Genomic DNA, 19,163 nt, shown 5'->3' with positions numbered 1-19,163 from the left:
GAAACTGTCACGCAAGCTGCTTCTGACTTTGGAATGCAGTAAACAAGATGCTTCCATCGTGAGTGTGAAACTCTGCTGACAAGTAACAGCTCCAACAATGAGAGTATGAAACAAAATGTTCAAAAATCCCAGCTGTTTTCTCTTCTCCTTGAGGTTGAAGAAGCTCAGTTTGAGCGTACCTGAGTATCCGTTGCCATCCATGTCCACAGTGCCAGAGATGGACTGGCCAAACATCTGCAGACCAGGGTTTAAACTCCGTCCAGAGAGTTTCTGGAACAAATAATATCAGTGTTGAATTGTTTCGTGTGAGCGAGAAGACGCAAAATATCACAACTTGTTTTTGCTGCTTTGTTTTATATTTAGTAATCGAGGAGCAAATAATTAACAGCCATAACCTTTGAGGACGAATATTTATAAAAGATGCTAAAACAGCTTGTTTCCAGGGCTGACTCATGAAGACAACAGGGTAAGAAGTTTAAAACATTGAGATTGGAGGGAGAGGAAAAAGCTGAGAAGGTTTGAGGACAACTGCTTGGCACCTTACTGTAGAAAAATTGCTCTGTTCCTTCTCCATCTGCAACATTAGTCACACGTGTTCATCTGTGTATGACGCAAACATGGAGTCAGTCAATCAATGGAGAGCAGCTGAATTTTCAAACTGGTGTTCAAGGGGTCACAGCCAAACTGAAGACCTTTGAAACAGATCTTTTCTGTTTGTGAAATATTGGAGACTGAGTGAAATTTCTTGCTTTGTAAGCCACTTCTAGTTTGCACAGTTTCAAATGATCTTTCTAACTTTTTTAGAGATCGTGTTGCCTGTTAATTATCCCCTGACATTTCAAACAACAACCTTTGCAACAACAAAGGATTTTGACCTGCAAAAACATCTGCTGGTTTTCCCTCAGTTGATAAGTGCAAAGTTGATCAGCAGTTTCTGAAATCCTTTAACAAATAACCCAGAAATGCTTTAAAGTCTCCTAAATGCTTTTTCTCCTCATTTTTTGATACAGTTTGAAATATTAGATGTTGGATTTTGGGATGAGTTTGTCTTTATTTAAAGATGTGGATATGCAGCATGTTCTGAGTGTCTGTGAAGGCAAAAAATTTGAGATAGTTTCTATCAAATCCGGTAAGAGAATTGTCTGTCAGGAGGATTTTTGTGCCTGACAGAGTACTTTGGACAGCAGGCGATAAGACGCTCCACAGATTCAATGAGGGGCTGGCTGGATGCTGCTTCACAGTCTGTGTAAACTGTTCCAACTTTCATCTCACAAGCAAATCAGAAATCTCCAGTAAACTATTGGATTAGCATTAAGGCCTTAGTCCCATGCATGTAAAGATCCTGGTTTCTGGGTTGTCCAGGTACCTGGGGGGGGGGTGTCACAGAGAGGAGCGGCTGCATCTTAAAGCCGTGTCACACAGCCACTACATACATTTTGGGCATTGTCTACATCTGAAATTTCGGTCTTTCTTGATATATGCATGATATACATAATTCACAAGTTTTTTTCTTGTGTTAGTCATCCGTCAAGGATTTCGGCCAACGAGTTTTTACGTGAATTCTGTTTTGAGCTGTTTAAAATTTTTGGTTGGTCCGTTTATGCGTCATCTACATCGTTTATATGCAATTATACGTAAATCTTACACAATTGTGAGTAATTTTTGCGAGATGCAAATTTGTGGCTTTCCACAATCGTTTCACGTTTGTCTAGCTGACTTTTAATGCTTGTTCCACCAATGAATAGCTTTTCTATCGCGTATACGGCGCACATATCACGTTAAAATTACGAAATTGATGCACAAACCACTAATGAATTGCATATAAACAGCGCAATAATCATGCACGGTTCATATTCTACGTTGATTTACTTGTTTCTTGGCTTGGTTTATTTGTACTTGTTTAGTGGTTTTAATGTGGTTCATTTGTGTGACACGTGTAAAAAAATTCACGTAAAGACCACAACTTTTCTCACTTTTTCTACATCTATTCACGTATGACCAATTATCATCCGTGCAGTATGCGCAAAATGTACGTGTTGGCTGTGTGAGCGCAAGTGTGTCTTGCAGTTCCTTTGAGGTTCATATGGACACCTGAGGGGACGTCGTAAAAAATGGAACGTACCAATGTCTTCCCTGTGTATCGGGAAGTATTTGAAAGGCTAAAAGGAAGTTGCACGCACGTATGGGTCATGCCGGTGCCTTTCCGCCACACTCTAGTCATTAGTAAGGTGTGGGTACTGGCTCCTTGATCTCGTGCAAATGCTGCATGCCCAGGATGCGCATGTGATACCACGTGCCTGTAGGATCCCCATGCAAACTATCCTGCCATGAGTGGGCACTTATCACTAACAGGCTCCTTGCGCAGTATGCAGGGTTTGGGGTGGTGGAAAAAAGCGAAAGTCTGTACGACATGCCTGCATGTTGTTTAAGTGTTTACTATGACCTGTCGCAAGCAGCATAGCTGTTGAAAAACTTTTTCGGCTCACTGAATGGTGTATGATCTTGATCTTTCGTGCAGGTCACCTGCATGCCCTGTGCAGGTTTGCCTTTTCTTACCCCTCAGAAAGCAGGTATCCACCCATAAGGGCAGTTGTGACAAAGGCAAAAAAAATCACACTCAATCTGTGCAGAGTTTGCATCATGAAGTATTGTTTACCATGGAGTATATTTGGGTAATTCCTGTGGCTCCGCCGTGGTAAATATAAACAGCTCCTGCATAGTCGTCCTCTTTAGGTGCCCCAATGGCGACATCTGAAGAGAAAAACAGAAAAAAACCAAACAGCTGAACGTCTTTGTGTGTGAATTCACCCAACGGCTTTCACTGACCAGAACCTGAGAAACAAGCTCTAAAAGTTGCTTCCAATTGACAGTTAAGTGTTTTTAGACATCGTAAAACTTGCATGACCTCCAAGAAAGTGGAAACAAGACCATAAAGTGTTGGCACGAGCACTGAAACTGACACCCTTCTGCTGCCTTCAACACAACGTCCATGCATGAACTTCCTTTTACGAACCCAAACACTTCCATGTCATGTGGTGTAGCAAAACCAGCAGAAATACTCCTAAATGAACTGCACAGTAGCTAGTTTATAATAAAGAGGCAGAATTAAAGGCCGTTGTCGTCTGCGTGACTCTACGGCAGCTCTTGCCAATTTAATGGTGGTGGTTTAGTTGTAAATAATCATCTGTCATTCAGCGAGCACGCCTGGCGCTCTCCGCAACCCAAGTGCGATGAGTTACAAGATGACTTATGCTTCCCAGCTGCCATCTTTCCCTCACACACACACAGACGCTGTGCCAGGCTGCAAGCCTGGAAGCCAGCCCCACACTGAGAAGAAACCAGCCATAAGAGAAAGATGGATGTGCCGGGAAGACAGACATCTCAAATGTATGTCTTTGAAAGAGAAAGGGGGGCATTGGATCCCTGGTTTGTAAACATATTTTCAGATTTGAAATGAAATATATGGGAAAATAATGGGACCTACTGTCATCTAAACCAGCAATCCCAGATAATAAATTATAGATTTACAAGGCTTAATAGAAAGAAAATGAAACACTGCATCGAATGCCATCATCGAATGGTTTCCATTTTGTGGATTGTGGAGTCATAACCATTAAAAAACTATTAAAAAAAAGTGTAAATAAAAGATAAAACCCATGAGTTTCATATTAGGCGTGGTGATGCAGTATTAAAAACTCTCAAAGGTTTTAAACAGAGATTTTTACCAACCTTGATAACCGTCATCATCGATGTCTCCAATTGCTGCAATGCTTTCCCCAAAGTGTGCATTGAAAGCGTTGTCACCAGTCAAGACTGCATGCTCCTCCATCACGCCCTGAAAAAATGGAATATTCCCAGTTTAACCTTCATTATAGGTTTAAAAGCTGCCGTCATCTTTAGTGCTAGTGGGTCAAATTTGACCCGTAATTTAAGCCAGCCTGAAAATACTGTTTTTCATCTCATAGCTAACTTAATATATTGTCATAAAGACAGAAACTGAAAAATTTTTTGGGCTCCAAAGACCTGTGATATTACAATGTACCACATGTTTCCAATTTCAAAAATTGTTTACATTTTTTAATTATATTTCCCCAAATGAATGAGTAGTAATAATACCAATGTCTTGAAAAACTAATATTAAAGTACAGCTACCCCAAAAAAGTTATTTTGTGTCATATTTTTTTACATAAAATTAATAAAATTTGTGGTGTTATGGATCAAAACCGATCAATTTAGAAAAACGTTCTTCTCCCTTCCATTTTGGTCCTCATCAACAGGATCTTCTGAAGAGTTTGTGGAAAGAACACCTCAAAAGTTGTGACCCTGCATTTCTCGTAGGCCCTACACTCATTTTGAGGATGTTTCCTCTTGGTGCCTTGCATTGGTTGTCAAGAAGGCTTGCTGACCTTAAAATGTCCCCTTTCCTCCAGAATCTGCAACATCTGGGTCCTTCTCGTTGGATATGTGTGGTCTCACTCAGGGTCATTCTGAACCTCATCCTCATCAGCTTAGCTTTCCTCTGTCTTCAGGATCATGACCAAATATTTGATCCGGCATCTCAGAAAGGAGTAAACCTCTTGCTTATGTTGGCTGAAGATTCAGCAGACTGATAATATCTCACCCAAACCCTCTTTAAATATGTTTTTTTTTTTCAAAGTATAACAAGATCCTGCAAGTTCATGTAGAAGAGGGGTGGTGAGGGGCCTGTGTGTGCGTTTGTTTGATAGTTGTGGGACACACTGAGTCATATTTGATCCCCAAAGCTTTCAAGTGATGCATACAACAGCCAGTATTCTCTGCCGGGTCACATTTGACCCCTAACACCACAAATATCACTTAATTTTTAGAGGCATTCAGAATTTACTACAATGAAATGAAATTAATAAAATAGTTGTGTCCATAACAAAAAAGCAAAGGGTACTTTTTACACATCCAAACTTGAAAACTGGCCAATTTTGACCCAAACTAAAAGAAAAAAAGTCACCTTGTTTGTCAAACTAGGAAACTATAGAATCGCATAAAATTGTTTTGGTTCAGTTTGGTTTTAGGATGAAAAAAAGAGGCAGAAGTTGTATGCGGATGAATAAAATGTGGAAACGAACAGTGGAATCAGCAGCAGAACCACACTTGGGTTGACTAACCCCACCCACTTACATTGCCCTTGCCGAGGTACACAGACACTTGGCCCTCATCCCGGAGCTGGCTGTGCATGGGTGCCCCCACCAGCAGGTCTGACAGGCCATCCTGGTTCAGATCAACTGCACACAATGAGGAGCCAAAGTAAGAGCCCATCTGGAACCAAGTCGAGCCACAGAGCAATGGGTCAGATCACAGGCACTTCTGATGCACAAACTGTTCCTGCTTTTAAATCCTGCAACTGCATTTCTGGAATATTTAAGCAGCTCATGTCTGAGAGCAGAACTGCATTAGCGACCTCACTGGTTTGGGTTTGAGAAAACCAAGTTCCTGCTCTCACACTAATGCAGACCCACAGTGAACAGCGTGGTTCTGACAACAATACGGACAACAAGAGTCAGCTACAGTGCATGACTAGAAAATATGTTTGCATGGTTACTGAGGAAACACTGAGCTGCATTTTAACTTTAAAAGCAAAACAGCTAAACAATTCAGCAATTCACAACCACATTCTAGCTCGTACCATTTTCCCCGTGGCTTGAAAACTCTTCACCAAAGAGGAACCTTCGATTTTGAAAATGTAAACCTGCAAAAGAGAAAAAACAGAAGCCTCAATCACGAGGTTTAAACGTAACAAATGTCTGGCAAAAGTTAAAACCCTTACTTTTCCAACCCCGCTGTGCTGTGGCGCCCCAGCAGCAATGTCCACCACATTGGGGGAGGAGAAGTGTCCAGCCGCCACAGCATAACCTGCAGAGACAGACGTTATCAGCTACAGCGTATCTGTCCTTCTATGAAGCACAGAAAACTGTAGAAATATGACAAATGTTAAACTAAACCTATATAACCATTCATATCATATTTAATACTTGCATTTCAGAGACTCTTATCTCATTATCATAGTCCACATTTTCATAAAAACTCATTGTGTGAAATGTTCTGCCTTGTAGTTCATCATCACTCCACTAGGGGCAGTAAAAGGACTTTTCTTGCTTATTTCAAAATGACTGCTTCCATGAAATCTCATAAACACTTTTGGCGGAAAAGGCATATAAGAGAAACAAACAAATACATCAATACATTAATTAAATAAAAAAATCTATGACAAAAAAACATAAAATTATCAGAAAAAAATTAAGTTATAAAGTTGTAAAATTATGAAAGATTAAATAAAATTAAGAAATAAACATTTCACGAGAAAATCTAAATCATAATTTAATATTAATAAAGTTGTAATATTACATAAAAGGAGTTATGATTTAAAAAAAATAAAGTTATAATTTCATGAAAACAAACTAAAGTAAACAAAAAAGTAAGCACGATTTTTGAAGAGTGTGATTTCTATCCCATTTCTCTGAATTTTCAGTCCAACATACATATATTTTTCTTTATTGGAAAATCCTTACTTTTAATTACTTTATTTGAAGCCCAAATGTACAACTTTAGAATTACTTTTTCATAATTCTACAAATTTCTCTCAGAATTCTGCAGCTTTATCCTCATAAATTTGTTTATTTTCCTTCTGTCATGATGAATCTTCACTCTGTTATAGAGAATAACTCATCTGTTGTAATTCTTTTTTTAAAAATAGTTTCTGACTGTATTAAAAGAACGCAAGATTCATTCATTCTTTCTACCGTAATACAGTTACATGTTAAAAGTGTCTGAATCAAATTTGAGAGTGGGTAAATACGTTTTTTTTTTTTCTGAGCACCCATGTCTGTAATTTTACATCGGATCATGTGTATCAAAATAACAACCCAGTTCCAAAAAATATAAATTTTTGGTCAATTATTTGATGTAGTGGGTTTCAAAGGGTTTATAATCATCCCTTTCTGCTGAAGCTTTACCAAGGTAGCTGTATCCGTGGGAGTCGATGCTTTCCCTGGGGCTGTAGAAGGAGTCAGATGTCAGATTGTACACTTTGATGGTCCCAGTCCAATAGTAGGACCCCGGAGCCCCCATCACCACCAGTTCCTGAGAAGGAAAACCCCCACATCTGCTGTTAGAAATGCTGTCTGCACTGCCGTCATTTGTTTCAAATATGAAGAAAGAAGAAAAAAGGAGAAGGAAACACTGCTGGGTGGATGTCTGGTTAACCGTCGGCCACAGACTGGTTTGTGATGTCTTCCCTTCAACACACATCCAGCCACCCGCCTTTGATGTGACGAGGAATTCAGAACTGAAAGCCATAAAATCACAGTGTTTCCGGGGGGATGAGCTTTTCTGAGGACCCTCTGTTTGAGTGCGCGCCGCAAACTACAAACAAACAACAGAGTCTGCGTCTGACTCAGCAGCAGGCCCTCCCTGTGCCGCGGCGTCACACATCTGGGCACCACCAGGGATGTGGCGCAAGGTTCAAGCAGGGATAAAGCCTTCACAGCTGGACTTTTTCTGTTTTCCTGAGATTCCTCGCATTCCGTTATGAGAGAGGGGGCTGCTTGAACGCTAAAACAGATCCACTCTGACGCCGTCCATCTATGCCGCGGGTTTGATGATGACCTGATGGGGGGGGGGGGTCATTGTGAGATAAGACGCTTTTTCCTTCCTAAATGCTCAGACCGTTCTTATCGAGGCTGAATGCAAACATGAACATTATATCATAAACTCAACAGCTGAGGCGTTTAGAGTTGTCATGCAGTCTGTTTAAAGTCATTAAGGGGGCGATTCCCGTCACTTCTGTAGACGCTGATAACACCGACGAGTCCGAGTTCAAAGCAAACATGTCAAAGACTCTGTGGTGAAATGCTAAAGAGGTTATAATGGAGATGATTTAATAGCAGTAAAACTTAATAACGGTGTCAGGAATGCAGGCTCGAATTATTTTTTCTGACTAATCTCATTTATTTATAGTTTAATCTCTTGCTAAACAGTTGCTATCTCTGTTTTAAATAGATCAGACACCAAGTTACAGATCTAAAAAGGACTTCTGAAAAGAAGAGTCCCTTTGAGGATAGACTACAAAGAGGAAAAACTAACTGTCAGGAAGGATGTGCCTTCTTTTTATCTTCTAAGATCACACCAGAGGTCACATTAATCAGAGCTTCATCTGCTCCTGATAAAGGAGACACAACCCAACATGACCGCTGCTGCTGCTGATGTGCAGAAATCCTCATGGACAGTGCAAGAAGTTGGATTTTCTAAATCATTTGGTATCTATTTTTAAAAACAAATTCACTCTCTAAACACAAGAGAATCCCAAAATGAGATTTCTGAGAGGAAAACACTGTAGAGATCACTAAAAGTGGAAAATACAAACACAGAAAATACATTTTTACTTTGGAGTACAAAAACGGCGCATTTGCATATAAAAAAATAAAACTTTTATCTCCTCAAACAACTCATTTTTTTCATCTTTCCTAAAAATAATGAAGCTTAGCCTTGATTCTTCTTGCCTGAGAATAATCCTCAAGATCCACTGGCCTGAAGCCATCAGTCCCACAGAACTGTGGCAAAGAACAAGACATGCGCCAGTGGTTGAAGAGATTAAGAAGGCGGAGCTGGGGTTGGCTAGGTCACACTCTGAGAAAACCAACATCCAACATTACTCGCCGGGCCCTGACGTGGAATCCAGAGGGAAAAAGAAAGCGAGACCACAGAACACGTGGAGGACGGGCTTAAGGCTGACGTCGAGCAGGCGGGTCACACCTGAGAAGGGCTAGAAAGGATAGCCCTCGACAAAAAATGACGGCTTTTTGCCCCACCAGGGGCGGAAAAGGAGCTAAAAAAATCTTTGAATTAACTAAAAAATTTACCAAAATTACTAATCTGTTGGCGAAAAAAAGTTTAAAATCTTGAAGTTGTACTTTAACGAAAATGAAATAAAGATTTGTTACTTCCAAAAAAACGTTATAATGATCGTATAATCTTAGATTAGATCTTAACAAAAACATCTAGTTTCTAGCAAACTCTTTTGCAGACGGTTCAGCATATCTCTCCGTCCTGTGATGACCCTCCTGCATTTAAAGTCCAGCTCTCCTTTTTCTTCCATCACCTGACGGAAATGTAACCGCCAGGCTTTCTCCACAGAATCAGCTGGAAAATCGTTTACAAAAGCCCCTTTAGTAAATAAAAAAATAAAAAAAAACGTGTAGGCAGATGATTAGAAAATCATCTATTTATAAAAATGTTTTGTCCATTTTCCCCTGATCCGGAGAAATTTTTATGATATTCTTAAGAATAATGCTGTGTTCTACAGTTACTGTAAGTAAGTCTCTCAAATATCATTTTTATTAATATTCTCTGACAGTGTTTTTTGTCTTTAGGAAACAAAATATTCATTCTACTTGACTATTGTGTTTTCAGCTGCGGTGCACGATTCAGCTAAAATTTTTTTTTCATTAGACAATGATAAATTCCTCAATACAAAATAACATTTTACAAAACAATAAATGTAAAAAAGATTTTTGCAAAACTTGTTTTGCTCTTGCAGAGCTACAGTACAAAACAGGATTTGATGAACCTCATTCTTTCTTTTTATATTATGCTTAGAATTAGAAGACGCACTCTGATGAAAATGGAGTTTTAACATGTTCTTGTGGCATTTTTCTGATGATAAAAGACATATAATAAGAACATCAAGCATGACATTTCATTTCTTTAATCAAATCGTTGTGAATCAGGAGCAGACGGGAAAAAAAGCTAATTTATGACATAGAAAATAGGCTGGGCGTTCCACAAGCTACTTTCAGCAACAGGAAGGGGAAGGGGGGCGGGGTCGCTCTGCGCCAACGGTCCCGCCCACAACTCAGAGGTGAATTTCTAATAAACTACTGTCGCTCTGCAGAAAATATGTCCTAGAAAACAACACAAGTTTTTTATTTTGATCAAAAAAACAGCAATATTATTCATTAAAAGACCATTGAAAATGCTTTGAAAAAATATCAAAAGATTGTCTGAGCGTTTATTTTTTTTGTGAGTCACGCACTACGCTAAGTTGGGCATGTGACGCGCGTTCAAGAACGCGCAAAACGAGAGGGTGAGGGGACATCACTGTGAGTAATCAGGAGATGTCCCCTTAGTGCCCTACTCGCCAATTTTAACTGCACCCCCCTTAGTACACACACCCCTCCCCCTTCAATATATACATTCAAACATAAACACACACACATGCACACAAACACCCTCTCAAACACCCATACACGCACACACATTTTACAAGGAAGGTGGGACCTGGGTCCATCTGTCCCCTACCCCGTCCCTGGTGGGGGGTGTGGGCCCCTTGGCGATGGCGGCCGTGTCCCTTGGGTGCCGGCTCCCTGGGCCCGGCGGTGCTCTCTCCGCACGGTGGGGGGGTTCATATTACACCTGAGCCGGGGGTGTTCGTGTCCCTGGGGGGTGGGTCCTGGTCCTTGCCCCTGGGCGCTGGGCCCCGCCAAACTTCCAACATGGCCGAGCCTGGTCGGGCCATATTTATAACATCCCTTATGGGCCGCCCTTTTTTCCCCGGGGTTCCCCCCTCCTGGGCGGGGGCGGCGGGCCCCTGCCTTGCTCCTACCTGGACCAACCGTGGGCCGGGTGGGTGGCTGCCTGGAGTGCGGAGCGGGTCTCCCTTGGGGGGTCCTGGCTCGTACCTGGGGTCGGGGCGGGGGGATGCCCGGAACTCCTGGGTGGTGGTGGGGTGCTCGTCTGGGGCTGTGGGCGTCCCTCTCCGGTGGGGCCCTGCGTTGGGCTCTTCCGGCGCGGCGGGGGGCTGCTTTCCTGGCTGGGCTGGGGCGGCGCTCTCTTTCCCTCTGCGCCTCCCTGCTCTCTGGCTCTGGGGGCCTCGCGGCGGTCCTGCTGGCCCTGGCCTGGGTGGCGGTCTTGGTCGCCCGGGGGGCGGTTGTTCCCTGCCTGTTCCCGTGTGGCGCTGGGGGAATTCCGGCTGCCGCTGCTGCTGCGGCGGGGGTATGGGTGTGGGGGTGGCTGGGCGCTCCTCCTCCTTCTTTTCACATTCCACCATCCATTTTAGAAGAACATAAACACTCACCTGAGCACAGGTGTTAGCTCACCTTTGCACTAATAGTTTGCATGATTGAATGAATGAAAGATTTCACACTAGTTGGTTTAAAGGCATAAGTATGCGTTCGTGAACACTATCTGTTTTGTGTGCATGTTGACATGTGGACATTTCTGCGGCTAGCAGGTGTGTTGATAATATTTGAGTGTGTGTGAACAGGCCCCGCCCTTTTTGTACTACATTTGAACCGTACCGTAACGATAAACAACCAGTAAACCTGCCTGCTCTATGCTGCTTCATGGTCTTACCCCCCTTCCCCTCCTATTATCACCCTCCTACCCCCCCCTCTCTCTAACGTCCCTCTCTCTTGTTCCCCTCTTTCCTTTTCCGTCCGGTCCAACACCAAAGATTTTCAAACATGATTGAAATTAATAAAGTTTGGCCTCAATTACAAAAGGGGTTTATTCAGACATACCTTTGGTTTGTCTGAAGATGAATAACCCCTCTTGTTAGAATAAAATATGTCCAACACAAGAGGCCCTCAGCTCTCATCTGTTTGCCTAGCTGTTGGACAGGACAAGTTGAAAAAAAAAAAAAAAAAAAAAAAAAAAAAAAAAAAAAAGAACGCGCAAAACGCGCTAAATGCGGGTTTTTTAAAATGCATTTCGCTTATGGTGTTCACACTGAATAAGCAGGGAGGGGCTTCTTCTTCTTTTTTCTACTGTTTATTAGCGCATGTATGTAAGCAACATTTAGAAGAAGCTTGGAGCAAAAAGTCAAATCTGGTGACTTTTTCCGTCACAGCTCTATTCCGATATATGAAGGATTTGCTGTCATAGAATTCCAGCCGGACACAAACTGCAAATATTACTTTCTCCTACATGATTAATTACAAATGCCTTGGATATTTCACTACTAAATCTGAGTCTCTGATTGGTCAAAGTTCAACTGGTTTATCTTTCAACATTTTTTTAAACGTAGAGACTTAAAACTGTCTTAGAAACGCGCGTAGCTATACGTGAATGCGAGTTTTGAAGATGTAATGCGCATTAATGCGCGCTTACATAGACTATTCATTGGAAGTGGCCACTTGAACGCAGAGGGTTTTGCAAACGTAGCTTTAGGAGGCTGTATTGATTTAAACACACAAAGACGCCTTTAAGGATTGTAGCTACAGAACAGGAAGCAGAAGTTTTTCATTACTTTTAAAGGGCTGTTCATGTAGGAATCACACCTAATTGCTTTCTATAAAACAATGACTCAATGGCAGCAATACTTTGTATATAAGAATGTGCATTTACTGTGAGAAAAGCCTATAGCGACTATTTAAGCCTTTGACTTAACAAGTGTTGTTTTTTAGATGTTGATATTATTTGTGTATGGAAGGAAACCACAGCAGATCCTCTTCAATCATTTCAGTTTACTGAAGAGAAACCTGACTGTTGAAGTTTCAAGGTTGTCCAGACAACAAAGCATCCAAGTAAGCGAACAGAAACAGAAAATGCATCTTCTGAAGATGAACAGCAACTGTAACTGACCTCTGTGAAGACTCCTGCTATCCCAGCTTGGCACGAACCATGCTCTTCCCCATACTTCTGCTTATGGTCTGCAAGGAAAAACAAACCACAAATTATTTCACTGTGTGCTTGAGGCAACTTTTACTGCAGTTTTCCCTGCATTCCATATGGAGCTAGTCAAAGTCCCGGTCCCATCCAAGAGGAATCCGGGGAAAGAAGGCAGAAAGGGAGCAGGGCGCAGCATCACTTTCATCAAAAAACACTTAGACCTTGGAAAGGGGAGAGCTGGTGTGTTACACAAACATGGAGTTTGGATTTGTGTGGAAATCACAGTTTAAAAAAAAAAGCGTGTCGGCCTTTGACTCACTATTTTTACTGTTTTCCACAAAAAAAAAAAAGAAAAGTGTGTGGGCCTTTGATTAATTGGTTTGCATCAAAAGATATAAAAGCACATTTGCGTGAGTCCGAGTAGTCCATTGCTTTCTCGTGCTGCATTTACAAACACCAACGGTTTGTCGAGCAGAGAGATTTGATGAAATTAAAAAAAATGTTTTGCTTTGAGCAATATGTGCCATAAATATATGCTTAAACAAGACACTTTTGCATTTCCAAGTAAACATTTAGTTTTTACGTGAAGGAAATATTGTGCATTTGATTGTTTTAAGAGTAATCATGATGGAACATCCCTGCTGCTAAAGCTAATACTGACTAAAAAATATGTTCAGATCTGGTGCCTGAACACCTTTAAACCCACCAACAAAAACCTGGGGCAAAGAGTCACAAAGTAACTTCCTGATTGAAACACAGTGGAAAGTAAAAATAAGCAGAGCCCATTGACTATAAATGAGAACTGGACCGGACAAATGACATCACCCACAGTAAATGGTTTACTTCTAGTTACAATCAAATAAAGTCAATTCAGTCGTCATTTTTTTCTCTCTCGATATGGATGTTGTCATGTAGGAACCAGAACTCGTCAGTCAGCAGTGAATGGTTCGATTCGGTCTGATTCAAAACCAATCAGGAGTGAGCTTGTCAGACGTCCAGCCACTTGAAAGCTGCGGGCTACACAAAATCTGGTAAACATTTTGAAAATTCGATACAGGGCTGCCTACCGTAATTGAGGCATCTGATTGGCCAGTTTATAAATTGAACTTCAGATAAAATATCACGAAATTACAAGTGAGGATTATTAAGAACGTATTTTTAAAAAAAAGGTGTCAGAACAAGAACGGTTATTCTAACCATAGAATGATTGAGTAACAGCTGTTTAATTCTACATAAAGGTCTATGGGATTTTAGCTTCTTGGAGCCAGCAGGTACTTCCTGTTTGGAATGATGGAGGGGAGGGGGTCACTCAGTCCAGTTCTCATATACAGTCAATGGCGGTGCCAGGACAGTTACCACAGCGTTCCCTTCCTAGTGTTTTACTGACAGATCACAAACAGTTGGATCACGTGACCTTTTTTTTTTCATTCCCTTTGCAATCATTGATCACAGAAACTTACAGCTATACAATTATTATTAATGCTAATATGGAAAATGTGCTTAATTTTTCCATAACTGTGCTTATATCAGCGGCTTTGAAACATTTATTTGCTTTTTTTTCTTAAAGGTTTTCAAACAATTGCGCTCATTTTTCTCTGAACTTGCGTTTATCCTATAGGTCGGCCATGAATGTAATTCAGACAATTTTAAATATGTCAAAAACTTGCTGCACCTTCGTAACAAGGGATGAGCGGTTTGGTCCTGCCCTGAAGGGATGGAGGGATGATGGCGCAGTATCCATGTGGCAGGATGTGTTCTGAGGCGTAGTACACGTTCTTCCAGCGATGGGCACAGGCCTGCGAAGGGGAAGAGAAAAACGTAGATCTGACCCGGCGCTCATAGAAAACACAGACCAGCCATGCTGATTACTTCTGCTTTTTCTGTGCTGAGCTGGAGTCGGCGCGTCTCTGTGGCTGTCAGATGATTGTCGATGAGGAGGGGGAGTCAAGCACGCCGCTAACCAGACTGTAGCAGCCACGGTCTGCGGTCTGAGCTGCAGCCTGAAATCGGGGTTTTGCCAAAGAGAATCCTCCTCATCATGTTGTATTGATGCAAACATCAGGGTTTCATTTGAAAAAAGTAAGAGTTCAACCCACACAAAGGGTCAAACTGCTCAGAAGAAGCTGCTTCTGTAATATTCTGCTGTTGAAACGAGCTGACAGTGAGTAATTCTAAAAGAATATGAAGTTTCAGCTTTTTTTTCCAATGTAAACCATTCAACATATACGTGAGAAAACAAGATGATAAAGTGTAGATGTTTTGGCGAGCAGGACACAGACACGTGTGAACGTGGTCACACTTTGGGGGTTCTGGAGGGATTGGGGAGCCTCTGGAGACACTTTTGGATGCCTCTGTGCAAACTGGGCAACTTCATTTCCTCCAACAACATAAAGAACAACTCCCCTCCCCTTCATAGAAACATGACACACACAGCTAATCTAAATGAACTTTGGGGCTGCGCCGCTGGTGAGCATAAACACAGCATCAAATGTCTGTCTGGGAGCAAGATGCTAAGAGGACGAAGATTTGGGCTTTAAACCAACTTTAGGAAAAAAAGCTGACATGAATTTACGCTGCAAAAGCAGCTGACAGCGAGTAAAGCAGCGAACAAAGCTAAGAATGTGAAGTCTGTGCCGTTGTCACGATCCCGTTCAGCCTCAAGGAGCTCCGTCATCACAAACACTGAGATGAAATCACCACTGCACACATCTGCCAAACAGCCGTTTCCCGTTGGAGAGCCCAGTCAGATCTGGATCAGGAACATTAAAAAAACCCGGTCACTGCAACACGTGGCTTTGAAACGCCACCCCCTGTGTTTCATCACAGCAGCCAAAGCTTCGTTCACCTTTCCAACACTGACAGCCTCTCGTGTTTGAACAGACTGACTGCAGCTGAAACTAAGTGCTCTGGTCTGAGGTTCACGCCAGCACATTCCACTATGGTTCAAAAAATGTCCCAAAACGAAAACCCGCCGGGATGAAGAGAAGCTAGATGGATAAAATTGAAGCTAATATTCAGGCACATTCACACCTGTCATGGACGTTTCAAGAGTTGCCCAGCCAACAAACTGTCCACTTCTGACCCACCACCGGAGACGGGGGTTAATATTTAATGAAAGGCTGCTCTTGGATGGGACCACCTTGGCGAGACTGAAGCCTAAACAAACTCTGCCAGCTGCCCTGTGATCTCTGAGCAAACACTTAGCTAAGCATGCCTGGGATTAGCGCCATTTTGGTGTCTTTAAACTGTGCCCCCTCCTCTTAATTTTATAAACAATATAAACACAGAGTTATGTCATCGCCTCGATAGTTTCCCCTGTTTTCTCTTATCTACAAAATATTAAGAACCTAAACTTTGAACCTTTTGATTCTGCCAGAAAGAGCAAAGAAAATGTACCAGACTGGAACATTTCTTGTCATTTTTCACCAAGAGTAATGTTGGAACCAGCCGTGGCTTTACAATGCGGCTCGTGATGCAACATTTGTAGCATTGATGTGGATTTAACCCAGACATGTGAGGGACACGCTCTGTTCACAAACTCACCAGTACTTTGCCATCGGCTCTGTCCTGACGGGCCAGGCTGACCCCCATCCACTCATCGTCCCGATCTCCTTGGCAAGTCTTCCCACACGTCTCCCGGGGCTTGTTTCCTGAAAGACAATGAGAGCAGTTTGCAGACGTTGAATCATCCGGACAAAGGATGTCTCCACAGCTTGTTAACAATGATCAGGTTTTGGATTGTATGTGCAAAAGATTTGCTGACAGTTGACAGTTTGATGATGGAAATGTCAAAAAGACAGCAGCAGAACTCCACATCCTTTTAACATTTACTTCCATAACTACTGCTGATGGCAGGGGAAATGCCTTAGGCACCTCACATGTTTAGGTTCTAGTTTATCATGCAATATCATGAGAGAAGCATCTGATTCCATATTCATTCTACAGCAGTGACCTCAAATATCAACCCTGCAGAGTTATAGAAGCTAAGTTGAGCGAAAATCATGCACCAAATCACCAAAACTGACCTTCTGTAGCTGAAATGACTCCATTACTTATAGATATAACATATAACTGTTTCAGAACTAAAATGTAAAAAGATGTTGGAAAATATTCAGCTTCAAGATTACTTTTTTTATAAAGGAAGAGGAAGTCAGACTGTAAAACAGCTGCAAGTGCAAAGACCTGTGCAGAAATGATCATAAGCATCAGTGTTTACTGAAAGTATAAGTTTGCATCTGTGGATTTGCATCTCCACTTTCACCAAGTGGTTCTCCATTTAAAGCTAGCTCACACAACCAGACGTTGAACGTCTTTTATCACTTGGGTTCAAGGCAGGCACCATAAAAGATATCGCTCAACAGTTAGTTTTCTACTTTTTGTTTGTTTGTTCTGGTTTCTCATTGACTAATGAAAAAGTCAAAGCTAATCCTGCTCTCTCTCTGTCTTGAGCACAAGAACAGAGCATGATGGGAGGTTTCAAGGACCTGAAAGGGACTTTTTTTTGGCTCACATGCTTGGAAAATATTATCAGAGACATAAATCATACAAATGAAAATATGTAGGGACCCCTGCACACAGACCCACGGTGTGTCTCCGTACAGCCTGGTCTTCAGTGAAGTCTGAGAGGAGCAGGATAGGCTGCATCACTCGGATAAAACAAAACAGATGCTTGGAAGTGTGTGTGGGCTCTGCAAATGTACACATTTGCGTGCGCCAGAGCAACCAAATTGGTCATTGGGAACTTTTCCCGTGGTTCTTGTGTCAGGATGCGCGCGGTCCTCAGTGACAAAAGTGGGGGAGTGTGAAGTTCCAGGCGTCGATGACTGACCTCTCCCCAGGTCCATCTCTGTGCAGCGGCGCTCAGGGTTGCTGTGCACTCGGCACTTATACACAGCGCCGGGAGAGCGCACCGAACTGCTGTAGGAAGAGTTCGCCCGGGGCGCTCCAACTATCACCCTGCAGGCGCGAACGTGGGACACGATGAGAAATGTTGCAGCGTTTGCACCAAAGGAATACACTGACACACTTTCTACTAAGACTCTGGTTGCACGTTCCCTTAAACATGAGGAAATTAAACTTTGTGGAAGTAGTAGTAGTTACTTTTTAATTTTAGAAGTTCCAGACTCACCAGCGTGTGTTGTCATGATAATGCTCCAGCACGGAGTAGCCAAAAAAACTAGACTGAGGTCCGCGGAACACTAAAGGATGTTCCAAGTCTATATTATAAGAATAAGCAACTGAAAATGAGAGACAGACATAAAATACATGTTGTAGACCCGTTCTGTGTCCTTTCGGACGAGCCATCCTTGCGCGCATCGTGCGTAAAAACGCGGCCAAAAATATCCAAAGTACTAAAAGAGGGAAAAACTCCAATAAAAAGCAGAAAGAAACAAATAGACTATAGTTTAGATTATTCTTCTTGAGCACAGCAAGTAAACTGTGATGACATGACTACAGCCTAGCGCAGAAGAGTCCACGGTCCGGTAAATAACGGTGCGTCAGCATCTCTCCATTCTCTGTCTGGGGTAGTTGTCGCTTGTAGGCTCCCTGTCGTAGCGATAAATGCTGCCAGGCGTCAAGTCAGCGAGAGAAAACCTGGGAAGAACCTATTCAAAAAAGTAAAACCATCGACGCTTACGCAATGCGGACAGTATCCATCGGTGTCTTAATGTGAAAGGGTAAAACCGGATCGTGTATATTTTTAAACCACAGCCCTAAAACGCGCAGGCACGAACGGAGACGGATGGTTTTTTAAGGCAAAGAGGCTTCACGTTTCACCCGTGGGCTTTACCGGGGCTCCGCTCTTAAAGCAATGGGGTGCGCACTGCTGCCACCTACCGGCGGCAGTCAGGAGGAACCAGCAAAGGCTTTTTTCAAATTAATCTAGTTTAAAACTTAATAGCTTTTGAAGTATGTGACAGAAGGAAATTACAAAACTTTAAAAGGATATCTGAGGCTTCTCTTTTTTTACCCTGTGCTAACAAGTGTTTTTTTCTAACTTTTATTTACCTTTTTTTTCTTATTTAAAGCAGATGCTTTAGCGTTTTTGCCTCAGTCCATTATGATCCCAGCAGGTTGCCGATTATGGAGGATTTTATTAAATGTTTTCACTTCGTCCCTGACATAAAATGGTTATGACAATTTTATCAGAACTGAAACTCATTTAATGGCAAAAAGGCAAAATATTTACTCTTTTTAACTGATTTGGGGCTTTCAGGTGAAATTGTAGGGTTGCCCCTCTATGACGTGAACAGCTGATCTCAGTTTGACCTCTTCAGAAATCATTTTCCAGTACAACCGATGGAGGTTTCAGTTCTTATTGCAGAATTTCGTTCCCTACCAGAAGAAAAACCACAAAAATGACAAGTGTCAAAACCAAAAATGAACTTCAAATGTTCTAAATACCTCAGAAGACAATAAGCTCACAGATATTATTCAACTCAAGCTCACCACAAGTTTTCAATGACATTTTGTTCTTGTGATACATCCATCACTATATACTTTTGAAAAAATATCTATATTTT

General features: G+C 41.9%; 1 protein-coding gene across 1 annotated transcript in view; it reads right to left on the bottom strand.

Moving 5' to 3' along the window:
* The window catches only part of itga9 (integrin, alpha 9), a 59,677-nt gene extending 41,364 nt beyond the window's left edge, over positions 1-18,313 (bottom strand). Inside the window, exons 1-12 of the mRNA XM_023963183.2 lie at positions 17,768-18,313; positions 17,468-17,595; positions 16,183-16,289; positions 14,312-14,435; positions 12,613-12,680; positions 6,987-7,113; positions 5,801-5,886; positions 5,660-5,722; positions 5,155-5,292; positions 3,730-3,835; positions 2,657-2,751; positions 180-270 (exon numbers count right to left, since the gene is read on the bottom strand). Coding sequence (XP_023818951.1) covers positions 180-270; positions 2,657-2,751; positions 3,730-3,835; positions 5,155-5,292; positions 5,660-5,722; positions 5,801-5,886; positions 6,987-7,113; positions 12,613-12,680; positions 14,312-14,435; positions 16,183-16,289; positions 17,468-17,595; positions 17,768-17,955 — 1,321 coding nt within the window. The 5' untranslated portion in view covers positions 17,956-18,313. The remainder of the gene's footprint in view (positions 1-179; positions 271-2,656; positions 2,752-3,729; positions 3,836-5,154; positions 5,293-5,659; positions 5,723-5,800; positions 5,887-6,986; positions 7,114-12,612; positions 12,681-14,311; positions 14,436-16,182; positions 16,290-17,467; positions 17,596-17,767) is intronic.
* Between the last annotated feature and the right edge of the window lie 850 nt (positions 18,314-19,163).

Source organism: Oryzias latipes, chromosome 15, assembly GCF_053564925.1.
Source record: "Oryzias latipes strain Hd-rR chromosome 15, Olatipes_Hd-rR_3.1".
NCBI classification, from domain to species: Eukaryota; Metazoa; Chordata; class Actinopteri; order Beloniformes; family Adrianichthyidae; genus Oryzias; species Oryzias latipes.
The sequence above is the reverse complement of the archived record's forward strand: the minus strand, read 5'-3'. Positions and strand labels throughout refer to the sequence as shown.